The 20,029-nt window shown below is 44.4% G+C and overlaps 2 protein-coding genes across 2 annotated transcripts; both read right to left on the bottom strand.

Moving 5' to 3' along the window:
- Window positions 1–1,789: 1,789 nt before the first annotated feature.
- On the bottom strand, window positions 1,790–13,715 carry LOC123727343 (LIM domain and actin-binding protein 1). The gene is made up of 9 exons (XM_045696294.1): window positions 13,349–13,715; window positions 11,179–11,565; window positions 6,460–6,520; window positions 5,864–5,958; window positions 5,548–5,622; window positions 5,419–5,470; window positions 3,744–3,811; window positions 3,515–3,648; window positions 1,790–3,309 (listed from the first exon to the last, which is right to left on the bottom strand). The coding sequence occupies exons 2-9, from the start codon at window positions 11,317–11,319 to the stop codon at window positions 2,217–2,219; spliced, it is 1,719 nt and encodes a 572-aa protein (XP_045552250.1). The 5' UTR covers window positions 11,320–11,565; window positions 13,349–13,715; the 3' UTR covers window positions 1,790–2,216.
- On the bottom strand, window positions 1,795–16,653 carry lima1 (LIM domain and actin binding 1). Its single transcript, NM_001141273.2, is given in 5 exon segments — window positions 1,795–2,099; window positions 11,408–11,565; window positions 13,744–13,789; window positions 14,824–14,981; window positions 16,483–16,653. Coding segments are annotated over 4 exon segments (396 nt in total). The 5' UTR covers window positions 14,946–14,981; window positions 16,483–16,653; the 3' UTR covers window positions 1,795–2,029.
- Between the last annotated feature and the right edge of the window lie 3,376 nt (window positions 16,654–20,029).

A 20,029-nucleotide genomic window follows, 5' to 3' on the forward strand; every position in this document is an offset into this window, starting at 1 on the left:
TACCAGTCAAAAGTTTGGACACACCTACTCATTCAAGGGTTTTTATTTTTACTATTTTCACATTGTAGAATTATAGTGAAGACATCAAAACTAAGAAATGACACATATGGAATGATGTAGTAACCAAAAATGTTTAACAAATCTAAATCTAGTTTATATTTGCGGTTCTTCAAAGTAGCCATGACAGCTTTATTAAACATTGAAGGTCCAAGAACACAGTGGCCTCCATCATTCTTAAACGGAAAAAGTTTGGAACCACCAAGACTCTTACTAGAGCTGGCCGCTCGGCCAAACTGAGAAATGTGGGGGGGGGCTTGGTCAGGGAAGTGACCAAGAACCCGATGGTCACTCTGGCAGAGCTGCAGAGTTCCTCTGTGGAGATGGGAAAACCTTCCAGAAGGACAACCATCTCTGCAGCAAACCACCAATCAGGCCTTCATGTTAGAGTGGCCAGACTGAAGCCACTCCTCAGTAAAAGGCACATGACAGCCTGCTTGGAGTTTGCCAAAAGGCACCTAAAGGACGCTCAGACCATGAGAAACAAGATTTACTGGCCTGATGAAACCAAGATTGAACTCTTTGGCCTCAATGCCAAGCGTCACGTCTGGAGGAAACCTGGCGCCATCCCTACAGTGAACTTGGTGGTGGCAGCATCATGCTGTGGGGATGTTTTTCACCGGCAGGGACTGGGACACTAGTCAGAATCGAGGGAAAGATGAACGGAGCAAAGTACAGAGAGAGATACTTGATGAAAACCTGGTCCAGAGCGCTCAGGACCTCAGACTGGGGCGATGGTTCACCTTCCAAGAGGACAATGACCTCAAGCAAACAGCCATGACAACGCAGGAGTGGTGTCAGGACAAGTTTCAATGTCTTTGAGTGGCCCAGCCAGAACCCGGTCGAACATCTCAGGAGAGACCTGAAAATAGCTGTGCAGCGACGCTCCCCATCCAACCTGACAGAGCTTGAGAGGATCTGCAGAGAAGAATGGGAGAAACTCCAAATGTAGGTGTGCCAAGCTTTTTTAATTTTATTTCACCTCTATTTAACCAGGTAGGCCAGTTGAGAACAAGTTCTAATTTCCAACTGCAACCTGGCCAAGATAAAGCAAAGCGACAAAAAACACCAGAGTTACACGTGGGATAAACAAACGTAGTCAATAACAATAGAAAAAAAATCTATATACAGTGTGTGCAAATGGAGTAAGGAGGTAAGGCAATAAATAGGCCATAGTAGCAAAGTAACTACAATTTAGCAAATTAACACGAGTGAGATGTGCAGATGATGTGCAAGTATAAATACTGGTGTGCAAAAGAGGAAAAAAAACAATATGGGGATGAGGTAGGTAGATTTGGTGGGCTATTTACAGATGGGCTGTGTACAGCTGCAGCGATCAGTGAGCTGCTCAGATAGCTGATGCTTAAAGTTAGTGAGGGAGATATAAGTATTGTAGCGCATACCAAAGACGATGCTGTAATCGCTGCCAAAGGTGCTTCAACAATGTACTGAGTAAAGGGTCTAAATACCTATGTGATATTTCCCTTTTTAATATATACACATTTGCACAAAAAAATGCTTTGTTATTATGGGGTATTGTGTGTAGATTGAGGGGGGGGTAAACTATTTAAGTTTACCCCCCCTCCAGTTTAGAATAGGCTGTAACGTAACAAAATGTGGTCAATTTCAAAGGGTGTGAAGACTTTCCCCATGCACTGTAATACATGTATCAAAAGGTGGTTATTTCCATTTTTCAATCTACATGTGTATAATGAGACTAGAGGTCACTGAATATTTTGTATAACAATTTCTTTATTCAAGTTGGAACAACGATAACCAGCAGAATACGTAATATGGTGGAAACCCTTCCAGTCCTTACAGCTATCCTGCTGTTCTGATAAAACATACCACCTTAAAAACATTCATAAAACTACTGTATTTTCAAATACAGACAAAAATATCTCATTCACTGGGTTCAGTTCATATTATCAGCATTTGTTTGGTTTGTACCATCTTCCGGACAAAACCAGAGCTAAGGTAAAATTGACATAGATAAATTATTACAATGAGTAGTAGTAGAAAAGAAAGAAAGTGACATCCAACCAAGCACAGCCAGACACCGTTCCTTAGGTTAAAGGGAAATGAAGAGAGAAAAGTTTACAGTCAACAGCCTGTTGATTATGTCTAATAATGTTCCTGACTTAATAAACCAGAGACTTTCAGTCCTCTTCGTCCTCATCTTTCTCATAGTAGCGGTTCCTCTTAATCATCTCCTCTACAGAGACGGCCTCCTTGCCATCCCAGAAGCCCACATCCTGAGACATGTGGTTGGTCTTGGGTCTAGGCTCCGCCTCCGGAGACGAGGGGGGCGTGACGATCTCTGACGAGGCAGTCTGGCAGTTTTGAGAAGGTAACCCTTCCCCATCTTCTTCTCCCTCCAGCTTCTCCTCTTCATCTTCCTCCCAGTCCTCCTTCGCTCCCCGTTCTTCTTTTGACTCTAGTGATTCGTGGTGGCTCTCTTTTAGAGGTGCTTCTCTCCCCTCCTCAGAGCTGGTTTGGACATCCACATAGCTGTCGTCAGAAGGTGTGTGGTAGTCAGGTGACAGGCTGTCAGGTTGTTCCTGGACCTCTATGCTCTGTTCCTCAGGACTGGAGGCCAGCTCAGGCTCCCTGTCCTCCAATGAGCTCATCCTCTCCAGCAGTTCTGGCTCAGGATTGGCTGTCTGACTGGCAGCAGGGGCAGGAACATGGGAAGGGCTGGCCAATGAGAAGGGCTGGCTGCGCTCTTTGAGGGAGGAGCTCCTGCAGAGGGTGGAGCGTTCGGTGGACTCTGGGCTCTGGTCGGGGAAGGCCGAGTCACCCTCTGGGGGCCACTTGGCACGGGATGGTCTGCCACCGGAGCTCCCATCTGAGGTGGGGCTGGACCCCATGTTACCCCCCTCTCCATCTCCTTCGATGCGGGGAGGCCAGGAAATCTTCAGCCGACGTGTCTCCACTGGCTTGTCCTTCTCTACGGAGATCTGGGTACGGGTCTCTGGGGAGGCTGTTACCACATTGACCTTGGCCAGTGGAGACTCCTCTACTGCTGGGCTGATCAACAGTGTGCCGGTAGAGGCACACTTCTTCAGCTTGTCTTTGGAGAAGGTGACCTCTGTGGTCTGTTCGGTCCCCTGTTCCTCCCCTTTGGTCTCCCACAGCTCCTTGTGAGGGCGCAGGCCGAAGCCCTCGTCATAGTTGCCCTTGGCCTTGAACAGCTGACAGAAGTGAGGCTTGCAATAGACATGGCTGTGCAGAGAGGCGTAGGTTCCCAGGCTGTCCAGCAGAGGGAGACAAAGCACATATTGAGAAAGACAATCCTTTTTAATAATCAAGCAGCATAAACCCTCATCCTTAAACTCAAGAGGAACAAGACTGTGGACCTAACAACAATATAAGGTCCACTAACAGTGAGGTTCACAGATGTTTAAACAATAAACAAACAATTCCTTGCTGCATGGCATCTGTCCAATCCACTTACCTGAGTTTGGTGTTGCAGTGGGAGCATCTGAAGCAGGTGTTGTGGTAGACCTGTTGATTGGCCACCAGTCTCTCCAGAGGGTAGACGGTCTTCTGACACGACACACAGCTCTCCTGTGCAGGCAAGCAGAAGCTCTGTGCACACATAAAATAGAGGCATTCAAGGCAGGTTAGTTAGGAGAGTGAATGGTTTTCTGAGAAAAATGCAGAAAAGGTACTGTTGAACTCACCCTGGAGTTCTTGGGCTGAGCTTGGTCGTTCTGGGTCGAGGATACAGAAGTACCGATACTGGAGCCTGCTGTGACATGAGACAGAGGGACAACAGAGGGAGCTGTTGTGAATATACTGACCTAATACACAGAGTACCCCAAATATTACAAACACCTTCCTAACATTGAGTTGCTTGCGTGCATCTGCCCACCCCTCAGAACAGCTTTAATTTGTCGGGACATGGACTCTACAAGGTGTCGAAAGCATTCCACAGGGAAGCTTGCCCACGTTGACTCCAATGCTTCCCACAGTTGTGTCAAGTTGGCTGGATGTCATTTAGGTGATGGACTATTCTTGAAACACACAGGAAACTGTTGAGCGTGAGAAACCCAGCAGCGTTGCAGTTCTTGACACACTCAAACCAGTGCGCCTGGCACGTAACATAACCTGTTCAAAGGCACTTAAAACTTTTGTCTTTCCAATTCACCCTCAATGTCACACATACACAATCCATGTCTCAATTGTCTCAAGGCTTTAACATCCTTCTTTAACCCGTCTCCTCCCCTTTACCTACACTTACTGGCACATCTGGCCCTTTAATTGGCATCTACTGTGCCGGTCTAGCAGTGGTTCTGTACTACTGCTACTCATTTCATGGCAAAGTTTGCAAATAGATAAGCCTACTTTGCAATTAACATAATTGACAAGGTTTTGGGGATAGTATTTCTGTTAACCCACAAGATGGTTATCACATCATCTGGCTACTAGTGATGGGCATGCCGAGTCTTTTCTGCGAGCCGGATCATTTGACACCTAAAAGAGCCGCGCTCATTTGGATCCCAAACGGCTCTGTTCAGTAATGCTTAGAAATGGACCTAAAACCATGAAAAAAAAATGTTTCAATAATTTAAAGCTTAAAACATATCATTATGTCAGATCGTGAAACGTGAGTTCAAATTTATTTTTACCTGACCAAATTATGGCCTGAACATAATTTTTTGGGGGGAATCAAATTGAATGCGTGTGGACCAGAATCAGGCTCTCCTTATATTGTTCCTGCACTGCGAATTACCATCTTCAGTAAAAGTGATGCAAATCAGGGAGCCAAATGAACGCCTCTTTCACATATGCGACTCGCTTCCCGACAATTTCCAAGAAGAGCCATTTGTTTGCGATCGACCCATCGCTACACATGGAGTGATGAGCACTAGCACCACACAGACAGACAGGGGCAATATTGCTGCAACTTAATTGGCAGATATTGTGTTAGGTTTTGCTTTTTAAGCCAATAGTGGCTACCAGGGATAATGTCAATGTTGCATTCGTTTGATAGTAGCTGGGAGCTTGCGGTGTCTGATACTTGAGATTTATGACAGTTTGTGGTGGAACAGGTGAATATTGCATGTACTTTCAGAATTGTTTGGCGAGCTACCGGTAGGTGGCCCGCAAGCTACCGGTAGGTGGCCTGCAAGCTACTGGTAGCTCACGACCAACCTGTTGGAGACCATGATACTGACTGAAGTGGATTTAACAAGGGACATGAAAAGGGATCAAAGCTTTCACCTGGATTCAGCTAGCCAGCGTATGTCATGGAAAGAGCAGGTGTCCTTAATGTTTTGTACACTCAGTGGAGGAGACAAATGATGACGGACAAGAATATAGATTTGGTGAAATGTAGTGGACCAAAATAGTTACCATTGCTCTCTGTGGAAGAGGCTTTCCTACTGTTGGGCTCAGAGTCCGAACCCTGAGAGGAGAGGAGATGATGATTTAGGGATGTTTCAGATATAGACTCACACAGACACAAAGAGCACAGTTCCTCACCATGTCCCCACTGCTTGGGGGTACATTCTCCTTCTGTTTGCTGCTGAAGAGGAGGTCTGAGTCCAACTGATCACCCTGTCAGAGAGAGAAAGACAGGGATCTGTTTTACAGTTGGGATAAGTAACCTGCACATGACAGGTTCCGGCCGGGATGGGCCTGAAGTTTGGTTTATTCGGATCCCCATTATGCTTTTGCCGAGGCCATTCTTCCTGTGGTCCAAAAGTTATTACTTTGGGCTCAAGTTCAGTCAGATGAGAAGTTCAACCATAGACATGGCAGTTAGTCCTCCACGGCAGTGTAAAGGACAGGTACTCACGCTGACTGAGGAGGATGAAACCTCGCTTTTAGACACAGCAGCCTGGTACATGGCCATCCTGTCCCTCAGGGGCATGGAGTCCATACTCCCTGCATCTAGGAGACAGACGGAGAGAAGCGCAGGTTACACACACACACCTTGCGCATAAGCTATAGAAAGGAAAGTACAGGCTATAGATTCAGCACAATGTAGACTGTGGGTCATGGGGAGCGTCCCAAATGTCACCCTATACAGTGCACTACTTTTGACTACAGCCCCATAGGCTTTGTTCAGAAGTAGTGCACTATTAAGGAATAAGATACTATTTAGGACGTAGCCGTGGTGTTTGTCAGGCTGTGATGGGAACAGGTTCACGGGGGAATAGAAAGAAAAAGCCGTCTTCCTGTAACTATCATTCTTCCTGTAATCACTGGGGCATTCTGCTGATCATAGCACAAGGAGTGAGCCCCAGCCCTCTCCATACAGTCCACACCACTGAAACAGCTACAGTCTGTAGTTCTGTGTGGCCTAGTGAAACAATATACTCATGGAGAAGAATGCATTTGATTTTAACTCTGGTGTCCCATTCCGTGTGTGTCCTCTCAGTGGAACAGTACCTCCAAGTAGCTGGTCCATGTTATCAGTGATGCTTCCGATCCTCACAGGTGGTCTGGACACCTGGAAACAGAGCCAAACCACGCTATCAGGACAGCATATTCCATTATGGTAGCCTTTACATTGTAGACTCAGCAGGCTCTGAACATACAGACTAATGCCAGCACCACCTGCATCGTGGTTTGCATACAGAACCATATGATGCTCACATACTTAGCTCTAGGCTAGCATAAACACACAGTAGGAGAGAACCAGGGCCACCCATCAGACAGTTCTGAGCCCTGTGCTCTGACAGAAGAGGAAAACAGGAGTGGAGAAGAGAAATGTATGGCAGTGAGTCAGTCAGTTCCAGTAGCAGCCTGGCTTGTTGTCCAGCTCCCCCTTCTTGGCTGTCTGCCTCTCCTTCCAAGCCTCTCCCAGCCCTCTGTACTCTAATCCCCTTATGAGCTCAGTGAGATAGAGCCTGGGGCAGATAGGGGTGTCTGCCTTGCCTCTGTCAGGCTGTACCGCATCACTGTGCGCCTCCCAAATGTTGTAACAATGCAGAGGGCTCCATATATCACCGCATTGACATGCTTGGATGACATTAGGTGGGGGGCGAGAGGTCCTGTATAAGCAAACTCACGTCCTTGACAACTTCCTTCACGACAGCTCTGCTCCATGAAGCACAAGTAGTATGAATTCTCTGACTTCTGCTGAGGCTGCATTCGCAGTAAATGCTGTACGGTCACTGCAGACGTTGGATTGACCACGCAGAGCCTTTTAGCCAGAGTGTGATCAGTGTCAGAGATTAGAGGAGCAACAGGGTGTCACAGAGCCCTGCGAGGCTGGGACTGCAACGGGCACAGCCTTAATAATACACAGACAGACAGTGGGGGATGAGAGGGGTCAAACGGTGGATAAAACCCTGAAATACAAAGAGACAGAGTAGTGCTAATAATACACAGACAGACAGTGGGGGATGAGAGGGGTCAAACGGTGGATAAAACCCTGAAATACAAAGAGACAGAGTAGTGCTAATAATACACAGACAGACAGTGGGGGATGAGAGGGGTCAAACGGTGGATAAAACCCTGAAATACAAAGAGACAGAGTAGTGCTAATAATACACAGACAGACAGTGGGGGATGAGAGGGGTCAAACGGTGGATAAAACCCTGAAATACAAAGAGACAGAGTAGTGCTGTTCCAAAGGAAAGGTCTTTATAGCGTTGTGCGTTTGTGGCAGTCTGGATTTTAGATCTGCATTGGCAGAAAGGGGTTGAACGTTCCGTTTCATCCTCCAGGGTGGATTAATCTAGGCTCTAGAGGGAGCCAGACCCCAGCTGGCCCAGATGGACCCCAGGCGGAGAGACCCCTCTCTAACCCAGCCAGAGGGCCCCCTCCCAAACCAAACCAAGACTCAGCCGATACCCTCTCCAGACCATGGTCACGGGTGGTGCTGCAACAATATGGGGGAGGCTGTAAACAAACAATAGGCCAGGAGGCAGCTGAGCTCAGAGAGGGAGGAAGTGATCAGCAAGCCAGACAGACAAAGAGCTGACACTAATCCTACTGACAATTAAAACCCCCAGAGACAGATACAAATCGAAGCTCCTCCCTGAATCCTACCGCCGGCTGGCTGGCTGGCTGGCTGGGCATCAGAGCAATAACAAAAAAGGTCAATTCAAAAATCAGTGAGTTTTAGGCTACATATAGCCCAAAACCACCATTGACAAAAACATGAAAAAGGCCTTGATAAGCCCATTCACTGACAGTAACCATAATTCACCAACCATAGTGCAGCCAGTGTATAGGCTAGCCCTCCCATCAAAGGACTCAATTCACAGCGTAATCCGCTAGAACCTAGTAAAAACATTAAACTAGCAAAGAAAGCAAACCCCAAATATAAGGCGGAGACTGTTTCAGAGCCGCAGCACTACAAGTGAGCTTATGGAGATCCAAGGTTGAGACCAAACAAAGAACAGAAAACATATTTACCTCTTGCAAAGCAACGCTAGGAGCTACAGGGAGAAGCAGAGTGGAACACAAGGAAGAGGAAAGAAGTTAAGCTGGAGCACTCATGTCTGTCCTGGAGGAGCTTGGAACATCAACAGCAGCTAACTCGATTCTGTTCATTACACTGTGGCTCCACTGGACTGGTGCCTCTCCTTCGTCCTTCCTTTCTGCCTCGTCACAGTCACACAGAGCGAGAAAGAGAGAGAAGCAGAGAGGGGGGCATATGGAGTGGGGCTGGAAAGGAGGGAGGGGGGGATGACCGGGGGGGGGTGAAGTTGGGTCAATTAATTTCACAGTGCCTCTCCCTCATGGCCGTCTCCTCCAGCGAGAGGAGCAGGAGAAGAAGAGAGAGAGAGGGAGGGGCAGGAGAAGAAGAGAGAGAGAGGGAGGGGCAGGAGAAGAAGAGAGAGAGAGGGAGGGGCAGGAGAAGAAGAGAGAGAGAGGGAGGGGCAGGAGAAGAAGAGAGAGAGGGAGGGGCAGGAGAAGAAGAGAGAGAGAGGGAGGGGCAGGAGAAGGCCTTGCTTTGATAAGCCAGAGAGGGATTGTTATCAGAGGAGGCTCAGTTTCTTCTCTACTGCAGTAGTGTGCATGCCTGCCCCATGACATCACCACCTCTCGAGGAGAGGTGCTGAGCTACAGGTCAGGGAGCAGGCCAGGCACAGGGCTGGGTCGAGGGAAGGGGCAGCCCAGGTCACTTCCTGGCTGTCAGCTGAGAGAACAAGAAAGAGCTGCTCATGTGCTTAAGAAATGAAGGAAGGTTCAGCCAGCTGGGACGTGGCAGGTGAGGCAACTTGTTAAGCCGCTACAAAAACACTCCTCTGATCTGGTGTCCAGGCGGGCGTCCATGTTCAAAGACCGAGTAGTAAGCTAGTTAACCCACAGCACTGGCTCTTTTTTTTAAAAGTCTGAATCTTGATCAATGGTCAACTAAAACCCTACCTCATAGGAAAGTTAGATTGAAAGTCTGGCCTTTCACATTCAATACCTAACATTTGTACAAGCCAGGAAAAACAAAACAAACTGTTAGTCTAGACTCTAGAGTAGAAAGGGTGAAAAATATCCTTTGCTTTTAAATGAGCTCATCTACACTGAACAAAAATAAAACGCAACATGTAAAGTGTTGGTCCCATGTTTCATGAGCTGAAATAAAAGATCCCAGAAATGTTCCATTTGCACAAAAAGCTTATTTCTCTCAAATTTCTGCACGCCCCTGTTGGTGAGCATTTCTCATTTGCCAAGATAATCCATCCACCTGACAGGTGTGGCATATCAAGAATACGATTAAACAGCATGATCATTACACAGGTGCACCTTGTGCTGGGGACAATAAAGGGCCACTAAAATGTGAAGTTGTGTCCCAAAACACAATGCCACAGATGTCTCAAGTTGAGGTAGCGTGCAATTAGCATGCTGACTGCAGGAATGTCCACCAGAGCTTTTGCCAGAGAATTGAACGTTCATTTCTCCACAATAAGACACCTCCAACATTGTTTTAAAGAATTTGGCAGTACGTCCAACTGGCCTCACAACCGCAGATGCACGTGTATGGCGTTGTGGGCCAGCGGTTGCTGATGTCATCATTGTGAACAGAGCGCTGGTGGGGTTATGGTACGGGCAGTTATAAGCTATGGACAACAATAGCAATTACATTTTAATCCATGGCAATTTGAATGCACAGAGACACCGTGGCAAGATCCTGAGACCAATTGTCGTGCCATTCATCTGCCGCCATCACCTCACATTTCAGCATGATAATACACGCCCCCATGTCGCAAGGATCTGTACACAATTCCTGGAAGATGAAAATGTCACGGTTCTTCCATGGCCTGAATACTCACCAGACAATATTTGGGATGCTCTGGATCAACGTGTATGACAACAACTTCGCACAGCCTCTGTAGAGGAGTGGGACAACATTCCACAATCAACAGCCCGATGAACTTGAAGGCATCTGTATTCCCAGTGATGTGAAATCCATAGATTAGGGGCTAATGAATTTATTTAAATTGACCGATTTCCTTAAATGAACTGTAACTCAGTAAAATATAAAAAGCATTTATATTTTTGTTCAGTATAATTGCTAAAATATACTAAAGTATCAAAAGTTTACAGTGCATTTGGAAAATGGTTACATGTTGCCTTTATATCAACATGGCTGTTAACCCCAGACGGAGCATGAGGAGGACAGGGGTTGTTTTGAAGAACCCCTTTTATCTGCCTGAGGACATGTTTATAGCTAGCCCATCTCGAGGAGTGTTCTGTAGTGAGATGAGAACAGTCATAGCGGTGCATGTGACAGGCAGCATGACTAACCCCAGGAGAACAAGACACCTTCCGTTCTAAAACAGGAACAATGAGGACACACAGACCAGTTGTCTTAAGAACCACAATACTTCAGCTTCAGGCAGTCCTCTGACCTCAGATTAAAATACATGGGGCTTTTCTTTAGCAAACCCATCGACTAAGTCACCATCAGAGCAGCATGTGTAATCACACCACCTGATCCACACAACACTCCTAATACCTAAACAATAGAAAAGTGTTTCCATTTAGCCAATCTCACCATTTATGTGACGTAAGATTTGAAATATAATGTAAAGTAAAGTCAAGTCAAGTCAAGTCATGTAAAGAGTAAAAAAGGTGTCTCTGAAAATGTGACACGAACAAAATATATCCTATTAAAAAAGAAACATGCTAGTTTGTAATCAGTGACTTTGGACTTACTTTGTTCTGCTGGTTCTCTCCTTTCTCAAACAGCATCTTGAGGTTGTTGAGGGGGATGTTGGGCTTCTCACTGGGGACACAAGGTACTTCTGCGATTGCCTCCTGCCTCTCTGGGTCTCTCTGCTGCAGTCTTCCCTCCATGCCTGGTCCTGCCTGGTCCTCAGCGGCTGTGGGGCTGGTGTTGGGGTCTGGTGAGAGAGGTGGCTGGGCCTGAGTGGCCTGAATCCGATGCTTGGCTTTAGGGTTTAAGGGGAGTAAGCAGCGAGTGTGGGTGGTGTGGGGTAGCGGGGCACAGGACGTGGCTGAGGACTGGACAGGCTGCTCCCACCACTTCTTCAACACACTCAGGTTGCCATTGCAGAGAGTTGGGGGCAACGAATCTGCAGCCTCGAGGAGGACGTAAAGAGAAGGTTTATTAAGATATCCATTATATTCACCAGGGCTACTCCTCAACTTGTTCATAGTCTGACTAGCAGAAACATTGCAATGGCATAAATCAAAAGGGTTGCACAGTTTGTACAGTGTGTGCCTAATAGAATCCAAGAATAGAATCATAGAATAGAAACACTGTGGAATTCAACCCAGAAGGGCAATGAGGGTAATACTATTAGCAGCATGTGAAGGAGATAAGATACAGAGATCAATGGGTAATTGGACAGAAAACAGTCACATCAATAGTTTCAGGATACAAGAGTAAGAGTCTCCAACCGCATTCTAGTAAAGCTACAGTTAGCATTCAACTGGACTAGCATCTTTCCAACAACAAGACCTCTCCCTAGCTAACCCAAACAGCTGACTACAGTTTCTCATGCTCATTAAATGAAAGATTATGACTAGAACACTTTAAAGGGATGTTTAACACAAGATAGGCCTACTCATGAAAATAATCTCAATGCCGTCTTTCAAGTAAACAACTGAAGCATTGTCCTGTGTTGACATAACAGCCATGAAAATAAGATTAGTGAAGCTGAAATAACGATTTACAGCCATTTAAATATGCACTACGGAATTAAGCACTTACAAATTTGTATGAATTGGAATTCATAACATATAAGAACTGCAATATCTATACTGAGTATACCAAACATCATGAACACCTTAATATTGAGTTGCTCACCCAGCTCATGTTGACTGTGCTCCCCACAGCTGTGTCAAGTTGGCTGGATGTCCTTTGGGTGGTGGACATTCTTGATACACACGGGAAACTGCTGAGTGTGAAAAACCCAGCAGCTGTGTAGTTCTTGACACACTCAAATCCATGCGCCTGGTACCTACTACCATACCCTGTTCAAAGGGACTTAAATATTTTGTCTTGACCATTCACCCTCAATGGCACACATACACAATCCATGTCTCAAGGCTTAAAAATCCTTATTTAACCTGTCTCCTCCCCTTTATCTACAATGATTGAAGTGGATTTAACAAGTGAAATCAATAAGGGATCGTATCTTTCACCTGGATTCACCTGCTCTTTCCATGACATAGACTGACCAGGTGAAAGCTATGATCCCTTGTTGATGTGATCCAGTTGGCTGTGTGTCTGCCAGGTGGAAATGATAAAAGCCTTTAGTAAAGATGGAGCTTGCCCACCCCCCTACACCAGGAGAGAGCTAGAAACAGAGTGGAAGGGGGAGAGAGAGAGAGAGAGAAAAAGGAGCCTCGACAGTGAGGAATACTGATAAAATGTGATTTATGTTGATTGATAATCCAACTGTATTATGCTAACATGTTATTTACGTTTCACCAAGAGGGCACCATTGTCAAACAGAAAAGGGTCAGTTGAAGGAAAGGGGACAATCCAGGAAAAGAGAAAGCAGGATTGCTGTGACATGCCCCCTCCCCAAACTGAAGAATTTACCTAATGTTAACCGTGACAACAGCTAGTTCTACACCACAACCCAGGTGTAAACCCCAACATCATACTGAGGAGTCCCAGACACAAACTGAGTCTTTGCATTTGCCATTGACACAGTTCAGTTGTCCCCTCCCCCACTGGTTATAAATACCGCACCTCTTATAGAATATAGGCTTATTGCAGCACTTCCCCACCTAAATATAATGTAAACAGTACGGTCACCCAAAATCAGTGCCAGCACCTATTTCAATCCACTTCAAGCACTGCTTTCAATACAGTACAACAACTGATGGTTTACCTATGACAGACACCTACCTGGGATTGAAAAAGTCGCTTAATGAAGAAAAACAATCCCTGCGGTCTGTTTATATCCCCTCAAGTGCAATTCCCAGGCCGAGCCAACTGCCCACCGGGAAGAGAGGCTGTATCAGCACGGTGGCTTCAGGCATTACGTTGTCTTCCTTCATGCCCGTGAAGTGTGTGACCACCCAGGAACAAGAGCAGCGATGTGAAACTACAGTGGAGGTATTATCTACCTTAAGATTAAAGTCTCAATATAAGGATTAAGGCTTTTCTAGTCTAGCCTCCAACTGCAGCATGTGGACATCCGTGTGTGTGTCTCAGAGAGAGTGAGGATGAGTAAATACGAGAGAGAGAGAGAAATAGCTTTGTTAGATATTTGCACTTTCCAACCCTGACTGGATACTTACTGCTTTCTTCCTCTCCGAGTTGCCCTCCTCTGCAGCCAGTTGGTATCTAGGAAAAGGATAGATGGGGTTGTGAGCATAGGCCTACATCATGAGGTAGTGCCGTTTACAGCCCTGTTTTAGCCTCTAGAACTAAAACTACTTGGGCGTTTGTGAGGATCTCTAATTATACACAAACATGGATCAACGCTGTCTCCTAGTGGTCAGACACTGAAACCTTCTCAAAATATCAAAAATATGAAACTACGCATGTCAATGACCCTGACCATGTACCAATTATAAAATAGCATAAGGGACGTTTCAATCAATAAAATGGCGTACTAAGACGCTGGTTGGAAATTCGGGGGAATAAAATTGACATTTCACAGGAAGATCATCTCAGTTTACTTATCTTGACTATTTATTATTAAGAACTGTCGACATCAGTGAAACTGGAATAACAGGTTTGTGGTGATGTTATGGATAAACATTCTACACAGAATAGCAACAGCTAGAAGGGAAGACAAATGTCAAACTGTTGAAAAGTAGAGAGGTATGAAGGGGGGACAAATCCAATCTCAGACATGTAATAGTCGGTGCTGTTTCTACAATTGGCTAGACAAACTGGTAAAAATCTAGCCTGGTCCATGATCCATTTGTCCTCTTGCCTCTCAATGACAATGAGAGACAATGAGTTGGCATGATAGCACAAGCAGACTGGCACTCAGGCTAGTAAAAATCAGCAATGTTATCAAATACAGTTTCAAGCCATTTAATGTTCTTATCTTGTACTGATCCAGCAAACACAGACAGGACAGGAGGAGACAGGACAGGTGAGGAGAGGACAGGACAGGACAAAGAGTGGCAGTGAATGGTGATCTATTACTACGGTTTCAGGCAGCAGTGCATACTAGGATGGAAAAGCCATCAGTGGTCAGGAGTAAGTTTGTTTCTACCTTGATACAGGGGTATGTACAATAGAGAGAGAATAGATACATCTGGGTGAGTTTAAATGTGAAGAGTCATTGATTGAGAAGATAATAAGATGTTAGGAAGTGAGTAACAGTCACAGTAAGGGTAAATGGGAGAGAGTGAGAAACTTACTTGGAGAAGCGCTCAGCAATGGCGTTGTTCTTGCCTCTGGTGCCGACTATGGACAACTCCTTAGCTGTGACTCTGAGGGAGTGGGAGGCCCACTGTCTGCGACTGAACGGAGCGATGGCCATCTCTGTTGTTCTCAGGGAAAAACTGCTTATAGCTGGCTGGAGGGTGAAAAAAAAAAAAATAGGAGGTCAAATTAACCTCACAATTCTACCCTAGACAATCATAATGCCCGTACACTCGTCTGGAATTAGAAATCCTTCTAAATAAATAAAAACTCAGAGGCGGTTCTAGACCATTTCAACTGGGGGGGCCAAGCTGGGGCCAGTTGTATTAGACATTATTGTTGTCATCGTTTTCTTCACTGCATTGCAGGCAAAAGACCATGTTCATAATCATCATCGTTGCCACTGTCTAATAACGGATGTAAAAAAAAAAAGCTAGCAAAAATTTGTTATGTAAAAATGATTTCATACTCCACATTTAGGGAAGGGGGTCCAAAATTGTTGTCACTGGGGCACTGCCCCCCCCAAACCGTCCCTGCTACAATTGTGTTAATTACTTGCGGTTCCTATGGATGAATCAGCAGTGAGTAAGGCAGTAGCCAGCACACAGCAGCTACTAATCCACTTCTCATCATTCAGACACATCATGAAGTTGAAGCCCCCAAGCTACTACCAGCAGGCACAGTCATCTCTCTGTCAGAGTTCCACAAACTACCCACCTGTTTCCTGGGACGTCACACAGACTGACTGGAATTGAGGGCAAGCAGATGCATGCACTCACTCTCAGCCTAACTGTGATTACATGCACTCTCATTTTAGGATTACACATGGTCCACCAGACAAAAACAATGCCTATATGGATGATGAGGATTCGAGTTAGGGAACATAGTACTGTCTGAAACTATTGGTTTAAACTGTCCTTTTTGAACAGAGGTATGGCGAGACAGGTAGACCTAGGCTATATATTCCTTTATAAGAAGAAATATGAGCCACCTTCCTTCCACACATCCAGCACAAACCACCATGACGATCTCACAGTTATTAGGAATAATATTGAAGTCAGCAAAAAAGCCCCCATTTAGCAGGTTGGCATGTATCTAGCTCATAAAACATGGGCCTAAACACTTTTGTTGCGTTTATATTTTTGTCCAGTATAGAAAGAGATATGCTCTTTAGTTTAGTGCATGCATTCAGGAAAGTCCCATTTACCAAGAGTCAACTGGTAGCCAAGAGCTAGCCTTGACACTTTCTCTTCTGCTTTATCCACTGATCGAACACTACACACAGATCAAGTCAAAATATCACCTCAGACAATGAATTTTGGAAATTGCCAGCAGCATATGATTGGCTATACAATAAAAATCTAACTAATAGTAAATGACTTGAGTACAGAGCGCAAACAGCTAAAATGATTAGTCCCAATGTAACTCCCAGCTTTCAAAGCATTATTTCCAGACTGATAAATACCATGATAAGCCTTTATTTTTTTAAATCAACTTAAAAAAAAAAATTACAAAAAATTACTTTGTTTCTTTTCTCGTTTGTGATTTACAGACAAGCTGTTTTGCATCACATCTCATGAAAACAAACATAACAGGCTTTTAAAAATAATCTGTCACCCCATAAAAATTCTAAAGAGCTTTGGCACATTACTTACCTTTGAGTTTGTCTTATGAGTCCTCTCTTACTACTTCAACTAGTCTCTTTGCCTTCTCTCGCAGTCTTCAAGCCTTCTCTCTCAGTCTTCAAGTCTTCTCTCTCTCTGTCTTCAAGTCTTCTCTCTCTCTGTCTTCAAGCCTTCTCCTCAGTGCCTCAGTAACAGTTTGCTGTCTTGCACTGCTGTGTGCTCATAGAAGTCTGTAATATGCTTGAAGAGATGGGAGGGGGCAAATGAAGACCATGAGACTCCAACCAATAACGATGCATAATTTACTTCCACCTGGCAGGTACAGTCAGAGTCCCTCCCGTCCAAAACACTGTGTTCCGGTTTACACTAGATATCACACCCACAAAGTCAGATTCCACAGCCACAAAGTCTATATTGGCACACCAAAAAATTGCTTTTTGGTATTAATTCAAGGTTAGGGTTAGGGATGAGTTTAGTAGTGTGGTTAAGGTAAGAGTTAGGTTTAAAATCACAATTTAAGAAGAGAAATTGTAGAAATGTGCATGGTTTAGCCATAATTATGACTTTGTGGATGTGTTAACTAGTGACAACCCTGTGTTCATGAGGGTGAATCTAAAAGCAAACAAGGTGAGTACATACAGTACAGCCTACACCTCCAACACAGTATGACATAAAGGGAAGAATCCCACTCAATTCCTGGAAGTGGCACAGACTCCGCCCACCTTCTCATGAGGTCAAAGGCTGAGGATGTGAGTCGTTCACAATCAAGTCAAACGCCACTGAGTGTCTGTGATCAAAAGACTTGAGACATCTTATCGCAATCAAACCCATGTTCTCATCCCTCTTCAACTTAAAAGGTCTGTCTGTCAATAAACCCATACCAAAATAAATCCTCTGTACCTTGTTGTTCCTCTAAGATGTTTAAGACATAATACCATGTGGTTAAACAGGACTGCTAAGCTTCAGATAACGTGGCACCAGGGTCTAGGCTACATCAGTGTCACATCACTACAGTCTAATCCAAACCACATGATTCTACTGTGTGTGTAGTGTAAGGTTCTGTGTCGCTGAAGCTAAACGTAACCTGACAGATAACTATGTCTACGGCAGACAGGATTTCAGAGAATACAAACTTGGTTCCATTTAAAGTTGTGTAACAGTCAAAACCCTGTGTGGATCAGGATAAAACTCTCTCTGGCTTTACTTTGGACGGTCTGTGTGTCTTTGGAGGAACCACAGGTGAAACCTTCTTTTGGCTTATCCTCTCATTACATGGCATCCATGCTAAAAATGGCTGACTATTCATTCACTAATTTATTACAACGAGTATCTGCCAGACTGTCAGGTATTTCATGCTGGCTCTACGCTCAACAACAAGCTGTATGCATACAAGTAACTGCCAAAATAAAGGAAACACTTGATTTGATGGATACAACGTATATTGAAAGCAGGTGCTTCCAAACAGGTGTGGTTCCTGAGTTAATTAAGCAAGTATACAAATGCCCAGTATTTTGGCTACCTTAGCTACAAGAAGATATCTCAGTGACCTTGAAAGCAGGGTTGCAATCCAGCTAGGAGATTTGGTTCCTTGGAAGTTGTGGAAATGGTTGTTCCTTACTAACCAGTAAAACAGAACGTTTTTTTAAAAGTTCTGTGAATTGAAATGAACATTGTTCCTGTTCTGGGAATGTACATTTTTAGGTTGCAGGGAGGTTCTGAGAATGTTTTACTCTAGTTCCTTAAGTTTTCCTGGGAGGTTTTATTAACGTTCTGAGAATGGAAATGATAGGTTATTTGAAAGTAAATAACTGAGAAAATGTTTCAAAAAGACATATTGACAATGTTAGCTTAACTGTTTTGAACTCCAAGCACAGACACATGGAAATTCATTTGCTTAGGCATTAATCATGTAAACACTTATTTTTTGTCGCACAGTGTCAGTGAGATTAGAACCTACAATATGACCTTCTGTTCTCTATCCATGGAATTGGTCCATTGCGCCATCAGGATGTAGCTAGCATTCAATGTTCTTTTAACTTGTACAAAGCTGTTCGTTTTAATATTTTAAATCTATCTATAACAGACCCCATTACGACGGAAAAAAGCACTCATTAAGATCAGGTGTGGCCAATTAGTGAGCATGGCCAACACACTTAACAAGATAGAGGATCGTGAGATTTTTGTTGAAGCTGAGAACGGAATGTTTTTAAATAATGTTCTTAGAATATTCTCTGAACTTTCTAAAGTTGTCTTGTGGTTTTTGTGGAATGTTTTCTTAACATTCTCAGAACAATTTGAGAACATTACATAGAACCTGTAAGAAACATTATGCTGAAGTACTGAAATTCCCACAGAAGAATGTTGTTTCTTAACGTTCTCTGAAATATTTGAGAATATTCCCAATGTCAAACCATTTGCAGAACATTCCTAGAACATTACCAAAATTGAAATGAAATGTAATCATGTTTGAACTTTTGGGAAATGTTCTGTAATGAAATACCAATAAAATAACTTTTTTTTTTGTCAAGTTCCTTAAATGTGCTGAGAGCCAAGAGAATATCGCTCTCACCAAGCTCTAAGAAACGTATGTTTCTCAGAACGTTATGTGCTAGCTAGGAAAGGAGCATAGTGGGTTTAATGTGTGTCTCAGTCACCAGAACAACCCAATTGAACACTTATGGGAGATTGTGGAGCAGCGCCTGAGACAGCGTTTTCCTTCACCATCAACAAAACACCAAATTATGCAATTTCTCGTGAAAGAATGGTGACGCATCCCTCCAATAGAGTTCCAGACACTTGAGGAATCTATAACATGGCACATTGAAGCTGTTCTGGCAGCTCGTGGTGGCCCAACACCCTATTGTTTCCTTTATTTGGCAGTAACCTGTACCTAAATGCAAGCAGGGGCCTGTAGACATGTTCCTTAACTAGTCATCTAAGTCTCAAACAACATGACATCAGCAGCAGGGATCAGAATGTGAGAACTGTTTCCCACAATGAGTCAGTGTTCTGTGTAACAATGATTAAATCATGAGATCCAATCAACACAGAAGGGCCTATTTGGAAACCCATAGATAAAGATACTATGATCAAATAGACACAAACAAACATTGTGGAGCGGAAATGTCATTTTTGGCTCGGTTTAGGCTATCCCAGCCTTATATATTCGGAAATTAAACTCTGTTCCTGTTTGTATTAGCTGGGACTGTCATGGGAGGAGAGAGGGGAGTTGTAGGCCTATATATAGAGGTGCTTTTCTCATGAATAAAAGTAAACATTTGCTCCTTAGTCGTTCTTATCCACATGTTGAGTAATAAAAGCCATTTCAAAGCCAGCCCGGCCTGCACCTCCTTTTGACTGTACAGGGGCTGTTTCTACCATTTCACTGGTTTGCCTTGCAGTAATGAGTCTCGTGGTAGGTCTGCTCTGTTGGAACTGCCAGCCAACTCCCATCAACAACAACTCAGACTGGTGACCAACAGGTAATACTGATGGGCCATTATGAATGATCATACATACACCAAACACCAACGGTACCTCATCATTGAATTTGCTTACTCACACATTAAAGTTGGGC

The sequence above is a fragment of the Salmo salar genome, chromosome ssa15, assembly GCF_905237065.1.
Source record: "Salmo salar chromosome ssa15, Ssal_v3.1, whole genome shotgun sequence".
Taxonomy (NCBI): domain Eukaryota; kingdom Metazoa; phylum Chordata; class Actinopteri; order Salmoniformes; family Salmonidae; genus Salmo; species Salmo salar.

Bases quoted from the DNA above. Each gene is read 5' to 3' on its own strand.
- LOC123727343 (XM_045696294.1), bottom strand. From the start codon at position 11,319: ATGGAGGGAAGACTGCAGCAGAGAGACCCAGAGAGGCAGGAGGCAATC. The intron at 5,471-5,547 runs GTGAGGAACTGT...CTCTCCTCTCAG, and splicing joins CCCCAAGCAGTGGGGACATG to GGTTCGGACTCTGAGCCCAA. The intron at 3,310-3,514 runs GTAAGTGGATTG...TCTGCTGGACAG, and splicing joins CACTGCAACACCAAACTCAG to CCTGGGAACCTACGCCTCTC.